The 15,879-nt window shown below is 41.3% G+C and overlaps 1 protein-coding gene across 3 annotated transcripts in view; it reads right to left on the reverse strand.

The window, feature by feature from the left end:
• Window positions 1–3,012: 3,012 nt before the first annotated feature.
• Window positions 3,013–15,879, reverse strand: part of dgki (diacylglycerol kinase, iota) — a 112,011-nt gene continuing 99,144 nt past the window's right edge. For all 3 annotated transcript variants that reach the window (XM_085385979.1, XM_085385980.1, XM_085385978.1), the window contains 12 exons: window positions 14,698–14,798; window positions 13,935–14,014; window positions 13,593–13,637; window positions 13,099–13,168; window positions 11,820–11,860; window positions 11,578–11,702; window positions 10,288–10,313; window positions 8,840–8,877; window positions 7,297–7,417; window positions 6,563–6,599; window positions 6,207–6,306; window positions 3,013–5,368 (listed from right to left, as the gene is read on the reverse strand). In XM_085385979.1, coding sequence (XP_085242105.1) covers window positions 5,270–5,368; window positions 6,207–6,306; window positions 6,563–6,599; window positions 7,297–7,417; window positions 8,840–8,877; window positions 10,288–10,313; window positions 11,578–11,702; window positions 11,820–11,860; window positions 13,099–13,168; window positions 13,593–13,637; window positions 13,935–14,014; window positions 14,698–14,798 — 883 coding nt within the window. In that variant the 3' untranslated portion in view covers window positions 3,013–5,269. The remainder of the gene's footprint in view (window positions 5,369–6,206; window positions 6,307–6,562; window positions 6,600–7,296; window positions 7,418–8,839; window positions 8,878–10,287; window positions 10,314–11,577; window positions 11,703–11,819; window positions 11,861–13,098; window positions 13,169–13,592; window positions 13,638–13,934; window positions 14,015–14,697; window positions 14,799–15,879) is intronic.

Genomic DNA, 15,879 nt, shown 5'->3' on the forward strand with positions numbered 1-15,879 from the left:
ATTAACACACCAGGAAGGCATAAGGTTGGAGAGAAGGTTAGAGAAGTAAGGCTGGGATGGTGCAGAGGAGAGGCTGTGGATGAAGGTGGAGCTGCCAGGCAGGAGGAAAAGAGGAAGACCTTAGAGAAGATTCTTGGATATAGCGAATGCCACGCAGAGGGTTGGAGGAAGCAGGCGAAAGAAGAGCAGACCATCAAACGGGATTTTTTTTCCTGTTTGACTGTTTATGGTAGAGTTTTGCAGGATATCAGATAGATGGAAAACAGAGGGGAGAATGTTGTCAGCAGACAGTTGTGGATGTTTCTGTGAGACTGTGCTAGAAATGGTCATTGGATTTCTTTTTTATGAAATGAGTTAAATGATAAAACAGCATGCACGGTGTCACGGTAGGAGGAGCTTAAGATGTACAAGTGGGGATAGACACTCCTTCCAGAGAGTTCAGAGAGCTTGTTTCCTTAATAAATTTGTTTTACCCTCAAAACCACCATCTGCCTGGTTTATCTGGTGAACCAGATTGGGGTGGCTGTAGCTCAGGAGGAAGAGCAGGTCAGCTGCTGATCGAAAGGTTGGCTCCAGCAGTTTGCATGCCAAATATCCTTGGGCATGATACTAACCCCGACTTGCTCTCCGATGCATCCATCGGCGTATGAATGATAGTTAGAAAGCACTCAAAGTATAGATAATACTGCGTATGTGAATGGGTGTGTATGGGTGAATGCTTTGAGTACTCCAGGAGAGTAGAAAAGCGCTGTATAGGAATCAGTCCATTCACCATTTTACCCTGCCAGTAAATTACACAGCAGGTGAAGGACATTCCTGCTTCCAACTTCCCATCACCTTCCACGAGTCTCCATCCCACAAACACTGATATTTAATTCTGCCCTTTGCGACACAATGATAAGGAGGCCAGGTGCACCCTCAGGACGACCAGTTGACATTACAGATTAGACTTTTTATAGCTTTTATGGTCTTGTCATTAGAGTAGTTACGTCAGAGATTTAAGCACCTCCATGACTTTTCTATTCACTGCCAACATGAGGCTGTGAGTCCTTTTGGAGAAAGGCCTTGATATTAATTAGACATGATTAGATATAAATTCCATTAAAAAAAACTCTATTTCCCCAGTTTTGGTGTCAGATTTGTACATTATGTGTCACCAGTATTTTATCCAGTGCTGTCTTACATTTAGCAAACATCAGCATATTTCAGCCTTTTTGAGTGTTGCTAACACATACCGAGTTACATATATGTGCTGCTTTTGTTTTTGTCATGTAATCTTGAACTGAGGAGCCACATGTGAACTCCTTCGCATCTGCTGTTTGTTTTCAAATTTCTGCACTTGCCAGCATGACTTTGCAAAGATGTGTCTTCCTTAAAACAGCAGCTTGTTTTGACAAGTAACAGCTGGTGTTGAGGGGATTTCCCCGGCAACCGCTCAAACAGGAAATGAGGTCAGACACCAAGACAACAGCGTCACATCTTCTTTTACCAAATGACAAAATAAAAACAACAAACTTCAAGTAATCCCATCATCATCATCATCATCATCAGTAGCAGAAAAATAAAATACAAAAGCAAAAAAAACAAAACAAAACAAAACCACGTGCCCAGCCTTACAAGAAACTTTAGTATAAATCATTTAAAATGATAACAATTGAACAGTTTAAACATCAATAATGCCATTTTTTTATGCCATTACCAGAACAGAATCCCAGGGAGGTAAGAAAATAAAGGACATGCATAACCAACGCTGATGATAGACACAGTTTAATTCAAAGTCATGTTTCTACTAAATAGAAAGAGTGATAATAAGCCTGTGTGTGTGTTTGAGTGTGTGTGTGTGTGTGTGTGTTTGAGTGTGTGTGTGTGTGTGTGCTGCTCAGAACGAACGTAGCTTACATGAGCACAGTCACTTTCTGGAAATGATCAGTTTGTGGTTTTATTTTACACACATTTTGTCCGTGTAAACTGCTGAAACTCGGAGGAAGGCCACCGAGTTTGATATCTGGCTTGTGGAAGCCATCTTACAACAAGAAACCTCTGCAGAGAAAGAGAGCGAGACATCGGCTCTGGATGTTTAAAGTGTGGATTCAGTCAAGAAATTCTAAGAACATTCGAAGGGTTTAAACAACACAGCTCTGGAATAAACGAGTCTTTACTCATCATACGTTTTAACCCTTGGTAAAACAGGGCAGAGAGATCTGATCCATCTGATTGGCTGATAAGAGTGCAGTGAAAATAGACCCAAGCTGTATTCCTACTGCAAATGTTTTTACCGCTCTTAAATTTTCCATATATTTTACAAATAGGTGCCTCTGCGGGATTGTCTTTGCACAGGAATAGTTGTGCTTGCAAAGCACCAACACCCTGTCAGTACATATTTACGCATCCCTGAGATAACCATATTAGGATATCTGCTTTCTATGACGCTAAAGGGACTCCAGAGCCAATCTGTGATGTACCGGAAACCTTCTATCAAACCAACCTCCTGAGGGCAGACCTGAGGACACAAGTTGGCGACTAATAGTTTGAATTTTGAGGGAAAGGGAGAAAAGCCACTGCAGTAAACGTAAGCTGGGACTTTGGGAGCCAGACTTCTATGATGGCTGATCACGACTCTTTACAATGTCCCCTTAAATAATTGGGAAAGCATCATGTCCTGCAAATATCAGCACAGGTTACTGCAGAGCTCACAGGGTCATTTCAGTCCACTGACATATGTGCTCTCAAAAGAAAAGAACGAACGAAACAAGAATCATTTTCCTAACCAGCACTGAAGCAAAACCGCACATTCAATACTCCTCGGTGCTAAATGCTCGACCGTGTTACAAACATTAATGTAATGTAAATGAGTAACATAGAAATGCAAAAACAAGAAGATATAATCTATTCATATTGCATTGAACATGGCTCAGATTTTAATTTATTCTTAGACAAATGCTGCAAACACACACACACACACACACACACGCACACACACCTGGAGTACCAGAAACACACTATCGAACTGTGAAAAGTTAAAATCTTAGTTTGAAAGAAACATTGCAACGAAAATACTTTAAATCTCCCATTTTTTAAACAGACTCTGGTCTAACGTCCAAAAATGAATTCAAACGCAAACGACGGGAATCTTGGGTTAGCGTCATTCCTTCCATACTGGGCTAATACTGGTCCCCTCTCACTATCACTTGGTACGGTCACTGGTTTGATGGCTCAGCGCTAATTTTGTCCACAAAAAGAGTTGGAGTCCCGTGTTGTTCTGAAATATGAGGGTTTTTTGGGGGTTTTTTGTTTCGGCTAAGAAATTTCACAAAACGGCTCCCAGAGCAAAACATTTATCACCTTTATCTCACCAAGACAAGCAAAATATTAGAAATATGACAAAGAAAACAAGCACATATCCACAAATGTGACAGAGATCGGCACATTTTAGGCATTTCTATGACACAAATGTGATTTATTTTCCATCAGCTAATGAGCTCATGGTTCCTGAAACGTGTTGTGATTATTCCGTTATTTTTGTACTCTCTGGGATCCCAGAAAGAGCCAAAAAATGCTGCTTTTTGTTATCTACAAGAGATTTTAGCTACTGAAACCAGGTGGGATCACTTTTGATTTCATAATGTTTTTTTATGTCTATAATGTCCCAATATAACAGAGTTTTTCAGCTGCATGGCTGAGCAGCTTATGTTTGGTCCATATAGCGTACATGCCTTTCTACAATGTAGTGATTAGAAATGGTCATTTCCAGTAAAATCAAAGCTTATAATGCTAAAAAACAGACATATTTAATTAAAATTCTATTAAATGTTATACAATCCGAGTCATAATTGGTTATAAAAATGTCACAGCAGCACATACACAGATATGACTGGAGTCATAAATGATCCCACTCGGTCACTTGTTCCGTGTGTTGTTTGTACTTGGAGAAAAAGCTGCAGTTAAAAGAAGTTTGTGAGAAAAGTTCAAAGCTTTCACAGTTCATGCAGGTTTGATTTTTTTCTATGCCAAACTGTGTCCATGTTTTGAATTGTTGTGGTTTACTGACAGTGCAAATAGAGCTAAATACTTGTAGCTTCTACCACTGAGAAACACTGATATTTTGCTCTTTGTCTGGCTTTATCACATTTACACTCGTCTAATATCAGCTTGTGTATTTTTTTGTGTGTGGCTGCTGTGGAGAACATAAAGTCCCTCCATCATGTTTGCCACAATAAATTTTTAAACATGCGAATAACTCAATCGCAGCTTTAGTTTAAAGATCTCTTTGTGAACCTCTCAGACTCCAGCACATGCCAAGACGTTGGAGAAATGATGCAGTGACGCAGACATAAAATGAAAATAAATGTTAAAAGTGGGCAAGAGCAGATCCTCATTTTAAAAAACCTTTTAAAAACTCATCTGTACACGTAGCTCTGAATCATGGTTTTGTCTGTAGAAAATGTGACACATTTAGTCCACTGAGTGTTCCTGGAAGTAATCAGCTGCTTGAAAGAGTCAGAAAGCTGACAAGCGTTTTGTCATTTTTATGAGTCACGGCGAAGCAACGACTCTGATAGGATAAGAAGTGGCGTTGAGTCGGGACTCGCAAGAAGCCGAAAGCGGAAAACATTACAAGCACTTCAGGACGAGCGCACCCGGGGAGGATATGTTCGTTTTGTTTGTTTTATTTTGTGATGTGTGACTTAGAGGGCAGCACGTGATTGCAAACGCTAGCGTTGCATATTTAATGACATGGGAGTAAGAAAGTTTAGGGAAGGCGTGGAAATCAAACTATGTGACAGATGATGGGAAAATGACTGAAATTTGGGACGAGATGTGACATTACGCTAGTGCAATGTCTTTGGCACAAGTTTTAAGGGACAAACAAAAACTTTTACTGTTCCTACGAGCGCTGAAATGACACTTTATACACTTTAAACCACTGCAGAAGTCTCAGGGAGTAAAATATGCATGAATCCCTTATAAGATGAGAAACAGGTGAACTCACGACGTGTGACGGCTGGTCCAATTGCACTTGCATCCTGATAGTCCTACGATCAGTCATTCACTCAATCGGCACAACCAATAAATAGAATATGAATAAATAAATACAAATAAATAGTAGACCAGTAAAATCTCCTCTGCAGTGCTGCTGCGAGCTGAAGCAGTTCATCTCTTCTGGCTCGTCTCCAACTTCTCCGCCCGAAGAGTCGAATCCAAACGTTTTCCTCTCCACGTCGAGCGCGCAGAGTCCAGAGCGACACAGAGTGCGCGAGCGTGTTCGCGATCACACGGCCGTCTCCAGGTCTTCGTGGCTTGCAGACGATGAGCTCAGGTAGGCGGCGAGCTCAGCGTCTCCATCGGCTTGGTCTGCCGGCGTCTTCCCCTGAAGGAAAGAGACGATTAGATTGGAGCGTGCCTCTCATCCAAAAGGAACGTACAAAAGCGGCAGCATGAATCCGAGGGATGGATTAAAAATGGAAGGTAAGGGAGGAAGGTGTCCCACAGCGAGATCTCTAATCTAGTTAGCATAATGGAGGGCTAATCTGGCCTAAAGAATAAATCACCGTCTTTAAATGGAACCATGGAGGACGCATGTTTAGATGCAACTACATGTCTTACCAAGGTTCTGAGAAGATGACTTTCCACATTTTATTGTTTAACCCAGTCTGACGAAAGTCATTTTTAGTAATTCTGCAACAAGTTTTTGCTTGTAAGGATTTTTTAAGGTATTTTTGGTGCTTTAAACAAAATAACTGTGGTGTAAAATGCCCCTTAAAGCCTCTAAAACCTAAAGAAAGTCAGTGAACGCGAGAAACTAAAGAAGCTTTTAATCTTTAAACATGTTTTCAGGTCACAACTGTCCTGGGGAACTTTGCCTCTTTTATTGCAGCCAGTATCGACTGACTTACCTCTTCTTTGCCTGAAAATATAAATGACAATCACACACTTCCCCTCAGGACAAAGATGTGATGCACTGATCTGTTTGGTAAAGCCTGTTTTTTTTATTGCCATACTTCCTGTTCTTTAAGCTTTTGGTATCAGCTGCTGGCCGATTCCTTTTTCACAGTGAGTGACACACCCTGGAAGCCACAAAACCTTTCACTGTAAATCATTTGCGTGATTCATCGGGACTTACGGGAATTGTATGTGCAGCTGTTTAAAGTTGTGTAGAAAAGCGCTATATAAGAACCAGTCCATTTACCATTTAAACATCTGTTTACCTGGAAGTTGGTCTTCTCTAGTGACGCCCCGCCCTCGACCAGTAGTCGACACACTGCGTGCTGCTTCCCTGATGCTGCTTTGTGCAATGCAGTGTCACCTCTAGACGCGCGCACACACACACGCACACACACACACACACACATTCTGGTGATCAGATACAACTCATATATAAAGCTAAAGATCATAGATAAAGCAGTAACGTCACTGTGGTCAGACTGTTCTATACCACACTACACTACAGGATTGAGTTGTCTGCACTCAGGTTCTCACACAATCACTACGTGTGAATTTTAAACAAATATAAAATACACATGAATGATACATTTCCCTTCAGAGAAAACGAAACAGAAAGTACTTCTCTGTGTCTGTTAAATCCAGAAGAACCTTGGAGCCTGAGGAGGGAGAAACAGGAAGCGTGAGCAGTGATCTGAACGTACAAATGCTGTTAAACAAGCCAGAAGGTCCAAATCCTCTTTAGTCCATGTTTTCCTGCCCTCAGAACAGTCTTCCACTTTGCCTCAGTGTTTCTGGATCATTTCACATCCAGTATTTATTTTTGGCCTTTGCACACAGAGATTTGTCCAATTTTTTTCAGTCTTCTGATGATATCTTGTACTGTAGATGATGCGATATTCGACATCTTTGTAATTTTACATTCAAGAACATGTTTTTCAAATTGTTCCACAATTTCTACATGCAGGTCTTGTGCACAGGTTCACCAATCTGCACCTCATTACTCTCTGAGAAGCTCTTTTTATACCCAATCATCACATTGTTGATGTTCCTCCACTTGTTTCTTTTTCAGCTTTTTTTTGCCCTCTTCCCAACTTGTTGGAGACATTTTGCTGCAATTAAATTCAAAGTAAGACAAGAGTTTTCATGAAATACTAAAACGTGTCAGTATGAACATTGGATATTGTGAATATCCAGAACTGCTGTTGTGACACTGAGTTGTACACAGCTGTGGGATTTTAACCCTAAACAACCTGAGTCTTTCAGTTTTGTGACTGACTGAAAGTAGATCCAGGAGGCTGTTGGAGACTTTCGTTTACAGGAACACAGATATTTATTTAACATGCACTTTCTCACCTTGCTGCAGTATGTAGCGGACCAGGTCTGCGTGTCCGCTCTGAGCAGCTAAATGCAACGCCGAACAACCCCCAGAGTCTCGGACCAACAAATTGACGCCTCGATCCACACACTGTGAGAGCTGCAGAGGCCGACAGGAAGACACGATTTCAAGATTTTCAACATCAACCAGGATTCTTAAAAACAGGAACAAAGAAAGAGCAAATCTTTCTTGATAGAAAAACCTGATTGTTCTTTCTTGATAAAAGCACTGAAAATCTATTTCTATATGTTATTTCATTTATCTTTTTAGACCCCAATTCTTTTTTCATCCTCCACTTTCCAAAAACACATTCAGCTAACAGCTCTTTGGTAATCACCTTGTTGTTGTTTGTCAAAGAACAACAAGGTGATTACTAAGATGTTAGCTTTGGTATTCTTCAAGAGAAATTAAATTAAGTGGGTTTTTTGTGACAAAGTGCCTAAGGATAATTTTTAAACTTGCTACCTTGAGAGGACGCCTTCTCTGTGTAACACAAGAGTGGTTAATGATCCTACTGTCTGGGAATCAGGGTAAAGCAGCTTCAGCTAACAACTGTCTCGCTCCTATCCCGGTGGACCCGCGTGTCTTTCTTTTAGTTTTGTTTATCTGTCGCAACACCCCACATCTTAATCACAGGAGACGTGAGACGCAAGCAATAACAGGTGACAAAAACAGGAGATAAAGACACAGATTTGTTGTTGGTCCACAAAAATCAGAACTCTTCCCCTCTGTTTTTGTTGACATAAAAGGCCAAAATACACCCATAGATGTGGGCATTCCACTGCTATCACTTTTAGTTTTCTTTCATTTACTGTATCCGAATAAGTCCTCTCATTAACCATCTGCTATAGTGCCCCTTCCATTTCTGTCCTGGACTATGAGCCAGGCCACAACCAGTTTAAAACATTTTCTCGTGATCTTGCAAACATCAATAATCTGTTTTTTGGGGAGTTTTTTACTTCTAGTTTTTCCTGACTCTACTCATTTCTAGTTGCATACTTCAATTCTTTGACACAACCAGAGTTACTTTTGTTTTGCTTTTTGTTTTTGTTGTTATCAGTTCTTGAAACAGCCCCTTAGCTCATCCTCTGTCTGGAACAACCTGTTTTAGTTCCTCCCACTTTAAGCCAAGTTTCATTGCCCCATGAAGGATGTCTGGTCTGATACAGAACCAAGAGAGGGAAAAACCGTCACATGTACACATGACAGAAACAAGAAACTGTGGGATTTCCTCCCTTTATTAGGTGTTACTGTCATGGCTGACAGGGAACTTTGTAAGAATGCCTGTAGTATGAGTCACAGCATGCATGTAATTAAAAAAAAAGGATCCTGTGGTGTTTGGAGTGATGCATAATTTAACCTTTTCATGACTTAAGAAACTGCTGAGTCTTTGTTGATCGGCTGGGCAAAGGGAATTTTACTGTTGTGCAACATTAAACCACAAAAACTAATTCTGCAGTGGCTAACACACAGGCTAGTAACAGGTCATCCTCAGGCCGTGACAGAGTAGATGTGAATTACCGTGGAGAGGTCCCCAGAACTTGCAGCTGTCAGCAGAGCTGTGAACACACAAACACAAAGCAGTCACTTTCTTCATCTTTTCTGCAGCTGTCTCTGTGCTCAAACACTGTTTACAGCAGAAAAACAATGCAGGGATCTTTTTCTCAGTAACAGATAATTAAGGTGACCTATTGTTTGAAGGGAGCATCAGCCTGAGTCTTTCCACAGGGCTCTATTTTAACTTTGCTCCACTTTCTTACAAAGGTGAAGGCTGAGGTGTTTTTTCCACACAGGAGAAATATTCCTCTTGTCTCGAGGCATCGTGCTGCTCTGAACAGCCCAACTAGAAACTAGAAACACTTAATGACAGCATTAATCTCAGGGAAACTAAAACTCCAGCACTTAATGTGTGTCTGGAGCATTTACGGATGAGGATTTCATAGTCAGCGACTGACCGTCGGAGCTGCTTTTAGGAAAATAATTAAATAAATGTGTTAAAAGCAATACATTTCGGTCCAAGCAAGGCGCTTCTAAAATCATAAATCGGCACAAGTAGAAAAAAAGCAGCAGAACTGGAAGCACAAGGAACAACCGGTTCTCTGGGAGAACTGGGGAGTCCCGGGAATATGGATGACTGATGATGTGACTCTGTAAACAGGCCTCGCAAACACCGTTCCACAGTGTGTTCAGAAGTGTGAACACACTGAAGAAAGCAAATCAATTTACCAAAGACAGAAACCTGTAAAGAAAAGTCCTAAACTGCCCATCTCCATATGAAAATGGAAAAAGTTTGCTCAGTCTTATTTTTCAGAAAGAAAACAAAAGCAAATGAGGAAACTGTATCTGTCCGAGAAGCGTTTCACTTTTAGTTTCTAAAGTTGAGACACGCACTAATCTATGAGTCATATCAAAGGTCAACCCGTGACTTCCACCTGACAACTCACAACCAGCTGATGTTTACGGTTTACATTCACCGCATTACATTTAATCAAATCAGGCAAATATTTACCCTCATACTCTGAATATTACAACTTACAGGCACGCCAAACACTTTACATTTAATGTGCCCTTTTGTACCAGGTAAGTACAGGAGAGTAATTAGAGGGCTGGAAAACTCCTTAAAATATGACAAAATTACAGAAGGAATCAAAGCAGGAAGATGAGCCTGGCTTAGACGTTGCTTCTGTTTAAAAAACAAAACAAAAAACATCAATATACACCAGTTACCAGGGAGTTTTTCCTTCCCACAGTCGCCTGCCATCTGATTGCTGGACTTTACTCTCCATAAAGCACTTTAAGGAAATTTTTATTGTATTTTTGTTATATATAAATAACTAGAAATGAATTTATACAACAAAGTTTAACCTTGCCTGTTGTGTTTTTGGAGAAATCTCTTACTTTCAGGCTCCTTAAAAAGTTAAACTTTAATATTGTGACACTGACTGTGTGTCTGTGCGTGCGTGTGATACCTTGTTCGTCTGATGTCAACGGAGCGCTGCAAACAGAAAACAAAGACAGCGTTAATAAGATATGTAGATAACACTTTTCCAGTGCTTACACAATGTTAGTATCACGTAACCGTGGAAACCTTCATATTCTCATCAGATAGAAGTGATCTTTGAGCAGATGCAAGTGCAAAGTTATGGCCACATCTGTTAATTATAAATGTTGAAGAGAAATGATCTGATGTTCAGCCTCAAACACACGTTTGCTTTAGTTTTGATGTCCCATCTGAGCGGGCTTCTTCCTCTAAGCAATAATTCAAAGATGTGTGTCTGTGAAGAGTTATGAATGCGCTCCATCCTTTCACCTAAACATGGTCACTTCTGGCTCCACAGAAAACAGTGTGGCGGCAGCTAAAACGCAGGGGTGACGCTGCGGTGGCTACGTGTGATGTCACTTGCCCTCTTTCAGATGCATCAGGGGGATCTGCCTCGCCTGGGAGCAGAAAGACGTTGCTTCTCCCAAATCGCTCGCTGCTTCATTATGAATAAACGTTTTCTCATTTGCATTTTAGGTATGGAAACTATTTGATACCCAGGATAAGAAAGGTGATCACACAGTAGGTAAAACGAAACGTTCATGTGGAGCGTGAACTTCTCAGAGATAGTTTTCTCTGTAATCCTTCTTTTGTCTACTCTGTCCAGAGGTGAGGGGAGCAGATAAAATGCACAGGGCCGTGCCGGCTGCATCATATACAATGACACGATTCACTCGCATCACGCAATGTCAGTTCTGCCGTTTGAACCCATCCACCTCAGCATCCACCTCCAAGGGATAGTCACTCTTCACTGCCCATTTTTCTATTAGCAGGTCAGAGAATAGATGCTAAACTCTGCCTGCATTCAGCTGCTCACTGACTGAACAGCTCTGAAGACCAAGACAGAAGATGATCCTAGAGGCTCGAGCACTGCACTCCAAAACACTTGGGAGGGAGAAAACTTCTCCACAAAGTGCGTGCATGGAGTTTTCTGGTTCAGATATCTTCAAACAACAAACAAACAAACAAACAAACAACAACCAAACAAACAGATGGTGTCTCCTAAATTTCCTTTTTTTAATTCAATATGTATCTGGGAAAACATGACATAATTCTCACCTGCTACGTTTTTCTGATCACACCAGGTGTAAAAACGCATGCAAACATTGCTTAATAATTGTTCATGTCATTCATATATTTATTTAATTGAGGTGCATGAATGACCACCGTACAGAAGAGGCTCCTGACCTCAGTGAGTCACCTCTATCTGCTGACTTACCCGGCAGTGGGCTCCACCACCAGATCAGGCATCCCCGCGGACGAGCCCTGGCTCACCACTGGAGCTTCGTGGTCCAGGATGAACACTTCATCCTGACAGATTTCTGTCACGAAATGCAGATGCTCCTAAAACAAAACCCCCAAACCCCCAGAGAACCAGGAAAGAAAGAAGGAACGTGAGGAAGAAAATGCACCTGGAAACAAGCTTTGTGAATTCTGAAGCAGCAGGAGAGTCAAAAATACCTGAGCCTTGTCGATGCGATAGAAGCGGTCGGCTGACGTGGCTGCAGAGAAGGAACACGCAGTTACGCGACATAAAACGTCTGTAAAGCTGCATTCATCAAAATCTCTGCAGGGTTTTATGATACCCAAATAATCTTTTATGATTTTAGAAAAAGCTTCAACGACTTTCATTTTTATCGAGTTATAAATTTAGTTTATAACTCAAGTCCAAGACAATAATAATAAACCTTTTTTGTGCTACTTGTGGCTTTTGAAACTTGAAACTTTTGACGCCCCCCTGTGGGAATTCTTTGCAAGTTAGCAAACATTACACATTCAGCCTGGGATCAACTAATACTAGACTTGTAGTCAAGACCGCCTAAACCAAGACCAAGATAATACCAAGACAGACCAGGTGGAGACCAAGACAAAGTTGAGACGGAGACTAAAAAGTCTTTAAACTGCAGCCAGATGCTGCTTCGTTTACGGGTGTCAGGCACATTTATGTGTTTTTGCGATGCACTCACACAGCCCACCGCTGTCTACTGTCTCACTCACTTACTGAGAGGACAGACACACGCTCCACTTCACTGTCGCGTCTCTCACCCTCTCTGTTTTCACATAATGATGTTATGCTACATCCTTGCATGTGATTGGCCGCATTATGGAGGGATTGGACCATAGCTGAGCCACTGTGTGAGAGCTGAGCAGCGAAAGGAAATTAAGTGAGGAACCGGCTCTCGCTCAATGGGAGTCGACTCTTCTGATTCACTACAAAGCACTCTCTAAGCACGGCTCTTAGAGCTCATAATCTTAATTGTTGTATCACCTGCTGTGGCGCCCCCTTGTGTCAAGTGAGCCAATACAAGCAGCTTTTGAAGGAATTTGTGACCTTTGTTCTTAAAAAGCACAAAATAAATAAACTTTACCCTACTTTCAGGACTGGAGTCTGAATACATTACTGTGTTTGACACTTTACTAAAGGATGTGATGGATAACTGACTAGTTTGGTGACTAGTTGAAGGCTTTAAGAAGCTATGTGTACGGTTTACAGACATAAATAATTCTGTAACAGCATCTTAGTAGAAATTTAACTCTCAAGGAGGGAAGAAAAAGTAAGGTTTTAAAATGCTTTGAGTCAAAGTCTGCAAGCTGGAGACCCTATACATGCAGTTTTTGTGTTTTGGGGACCACTAAAATTAAACTTAATTTAATTAACTGCCACAACAGGTGCATGAAGATGTTACCGAGATCCTTCTAGAAGGACTCTGATCCAGTTTAAGGTGTTTCAGTCACTCACAATCCAAGAAGCTCCAGTTGGGAGACAGTCTGCTGGTTGAACTGGTCCGGGGGACACCTCTGCTTTCATCCTGGAGGCAAAGAGACAAATGTTGTGATCGTCGCCATTTTTTATTGAACAATGAACTGAATGTAACAGGGTTCAATCAGGAGATTAATCAGAGTAAGGACGAAGCAAAAGACAGAACACGTGAGAAAGACAAAAGTGCTGTTTACGAGTGTTTTGTAGCGTGGCAGAGATGAGCAAGACAATAAGACAGCATGTAGTGCATATCTTTTGTTGTTTTTAGGGATTTTACCACTCTAAGGGTTACTACAAGGATTTGAGAGTGGGTGCCAGCCTGTAACAGATAAAGTTAGTTTATATTATTTAGCTATTATTTAGCCAAATGCTTATGGGCTGCCAGCCACCTAAAAATGTTAAACTCTTAGATGACTGTCCAAATGTTTCAGTGTTTCTCAACCCTCACAGAAAGACACCCCAAAGTCATATACCTGGTAGTGCACTCTGTGGCCAGTAGATGGTGCCTGGTGTAAATCCTAGCAAGCACACAGCAGACAGGTTTCAAGGTTAACAAAGAGCCAGAAGCATTTACACAAAAAACATCAACAGCTTCTACACATTTTACATTCAGTCACATGAGACAGACAGCTAAAGAGCACCTCTGCGTTCCTGGCAGTGCCGGTCATTCATCCATCTATAAATAACTGAGAAAGGAGCAGCGACGCTGCTGTGTGGATCATGAAATAATGATGAAGAGGAGGAAACAGGAGAAAAGGAGAACAAGGGAGGCAATTAAAGTGATAATGATGATGGTGGTAAAGCTAGAGACTTGCCTCTTGTAATCTGTCAATATAAAGTCTGCAGGTCTCCAGGTCACAGTCCCCCCTCACCACCACTATGCCAACAGGGATGGCTGAGAAAAAACAAAACAAAACACAGACACATGTTAGAGCTTTAGGGTAATTATAGTAAAGATTTATCAACACATTGTATCCACAGCTGATCACCTACACTAAGAAAAAATTTTTTCTGCACTAGAAATCTTCAGAAATATGTTTAAATATGAAAACGTGGTGCCAGGCTGCAGAAACGTAAATGTTGGACACAGTCGGGTCCAAAATACTAGTTTTATTTGTCTGTCACATGAGTCAAAGGTTTGTTACTTTATAAACCACTAAAACATATTTTTTTTTGTCATGTGTTTTTTGTCATGTGTCATGGTACAAAACCAGCCTGTATGGAAAGTTTCCTCCTTCATAACCAAAACTCATCCATTTGCTCGTTGTAAAGCTTAAAGTTATGTTTCGTGTATCCTGTTGCTGCCTTTTGGAATTTATTTTTAATGGTTTATTTGACAAACAGTGTGACTTACAGTACTTACGCTAATTTAGTCTTAAGATGTAATTCAGCCTTAGTGGAATTCTTAGCAATAACAAACAGGTTAGCAGGTATCTGCTAGCTATATGTGTGTCATAAAGTTGGTTTGGCTAAAAACAAATGAGCTACAAAATTCTGCAGCTGGTGACCCACAATTTATACAAAAAGTCAGATTAAAGCTGATTTCTTTTTTAATTTAAGAGACACAGAGAGCCTTACATATGTCTCGTAGCCGCTCCTTGTCATACTGCAGCCTGTCGTACTCCTGGAGGCTGATCCGGTTCACTCGAAGACGCAGACGATCTGGAACTGCGTGAGGACTGGAAAAAGCACACACACACACGTGCATGTACATGCACACACGCACAGATCAGACATGCCCGAGCAGACAATGAGAAAGGCATACAGATGCATACATGCACGCACAGACACAACTGGACACAACGCAAAACAGATCTGAGCTTTTATTTAAATATAAATATAACTGAGTGTCTGCACACCTGAATGAGTGGCAGCTCGATCAGAGGAGAAAACTACGTAAAAACAAACAAACAACTGAGCTGAACTCCTGCACTTCATTATTGACGATGTTTTGGTCCGTCTGACTTTCAGTGAAAGTGATCTCATGCTGAGATGCTGCCCACGTACCTGACGAAGGCTGGACAGACCAAAACACTGGAATTGAATAAATATTTCAGCAGTAAGCAGCACAGTGGAGTTCAGCTCAGCTGCTTTTACCTGATATTTAATTCCTCCTCTGTCTTCTTTCGTTCATGTGAAAACAGATCTATGAGCTCTGACATATAAAAGACATCTGCACAGGTGTTTGAGAATCATACGTCCACAGAGCCTCAAAAGCTCTAACTCAATAATCTTACCTGCAAAGGGACAGAAAGCGTTTGAAATTACAACAGTTACATGACTCTTGTTACTCAGAGCACAACATTAAGACACTTTACAGGGTCTGGACGTCAAGCGAGAGGCTCGGTTCAGGTAAAGGTAAAGGGACTACAGCGAGGGAAACATTAAGACAAAAGACAGAAGCACACTGAGGAGTGGACAGGCTTTTATCTGCATGCTGCCACGCGCTCTTTCTCTCTCTGCCGCTCTCTTCCAGCCTGTGTAACACAAACACCAACAGCCAGCACGACACAGCAGGGTTTGACCAATACAGCTATTTGAGCATTTCAAATCTGGGGTTCTCAAAATGGGGTTCATGGACCCTCACAGCCAACACGTCCAACAGGAAAAATCTGGGCTTATAAAATAAGGACATTACGACTCCTGTCTGTTACGTCTCACAGGTTGCTGTCTTTCTGATTAGCCACCGCTGCTAACGAGCACAGAGGAACATTAGTCAGGGTGTCCTTGGATAACCGTCTCCTCTCTATGAGGTGCCTG

Source organism: Rhamphochromis longiceps, linkage group LG17 (genome assembly GCF_057381845.1).
Source record: "Rhamphochromis longiceps isolate RC_006_pf linkage group LG17, R_longiceps_female_GT1.1, whole genome shotgun sequence".
Taxonomy (NCBI): Eukaryota; Metazoa; Chordata; class Actinopteri; order Cichliformes; family Cichlidae; genus Rhamphochromis; species Rhamphochromis longiceps.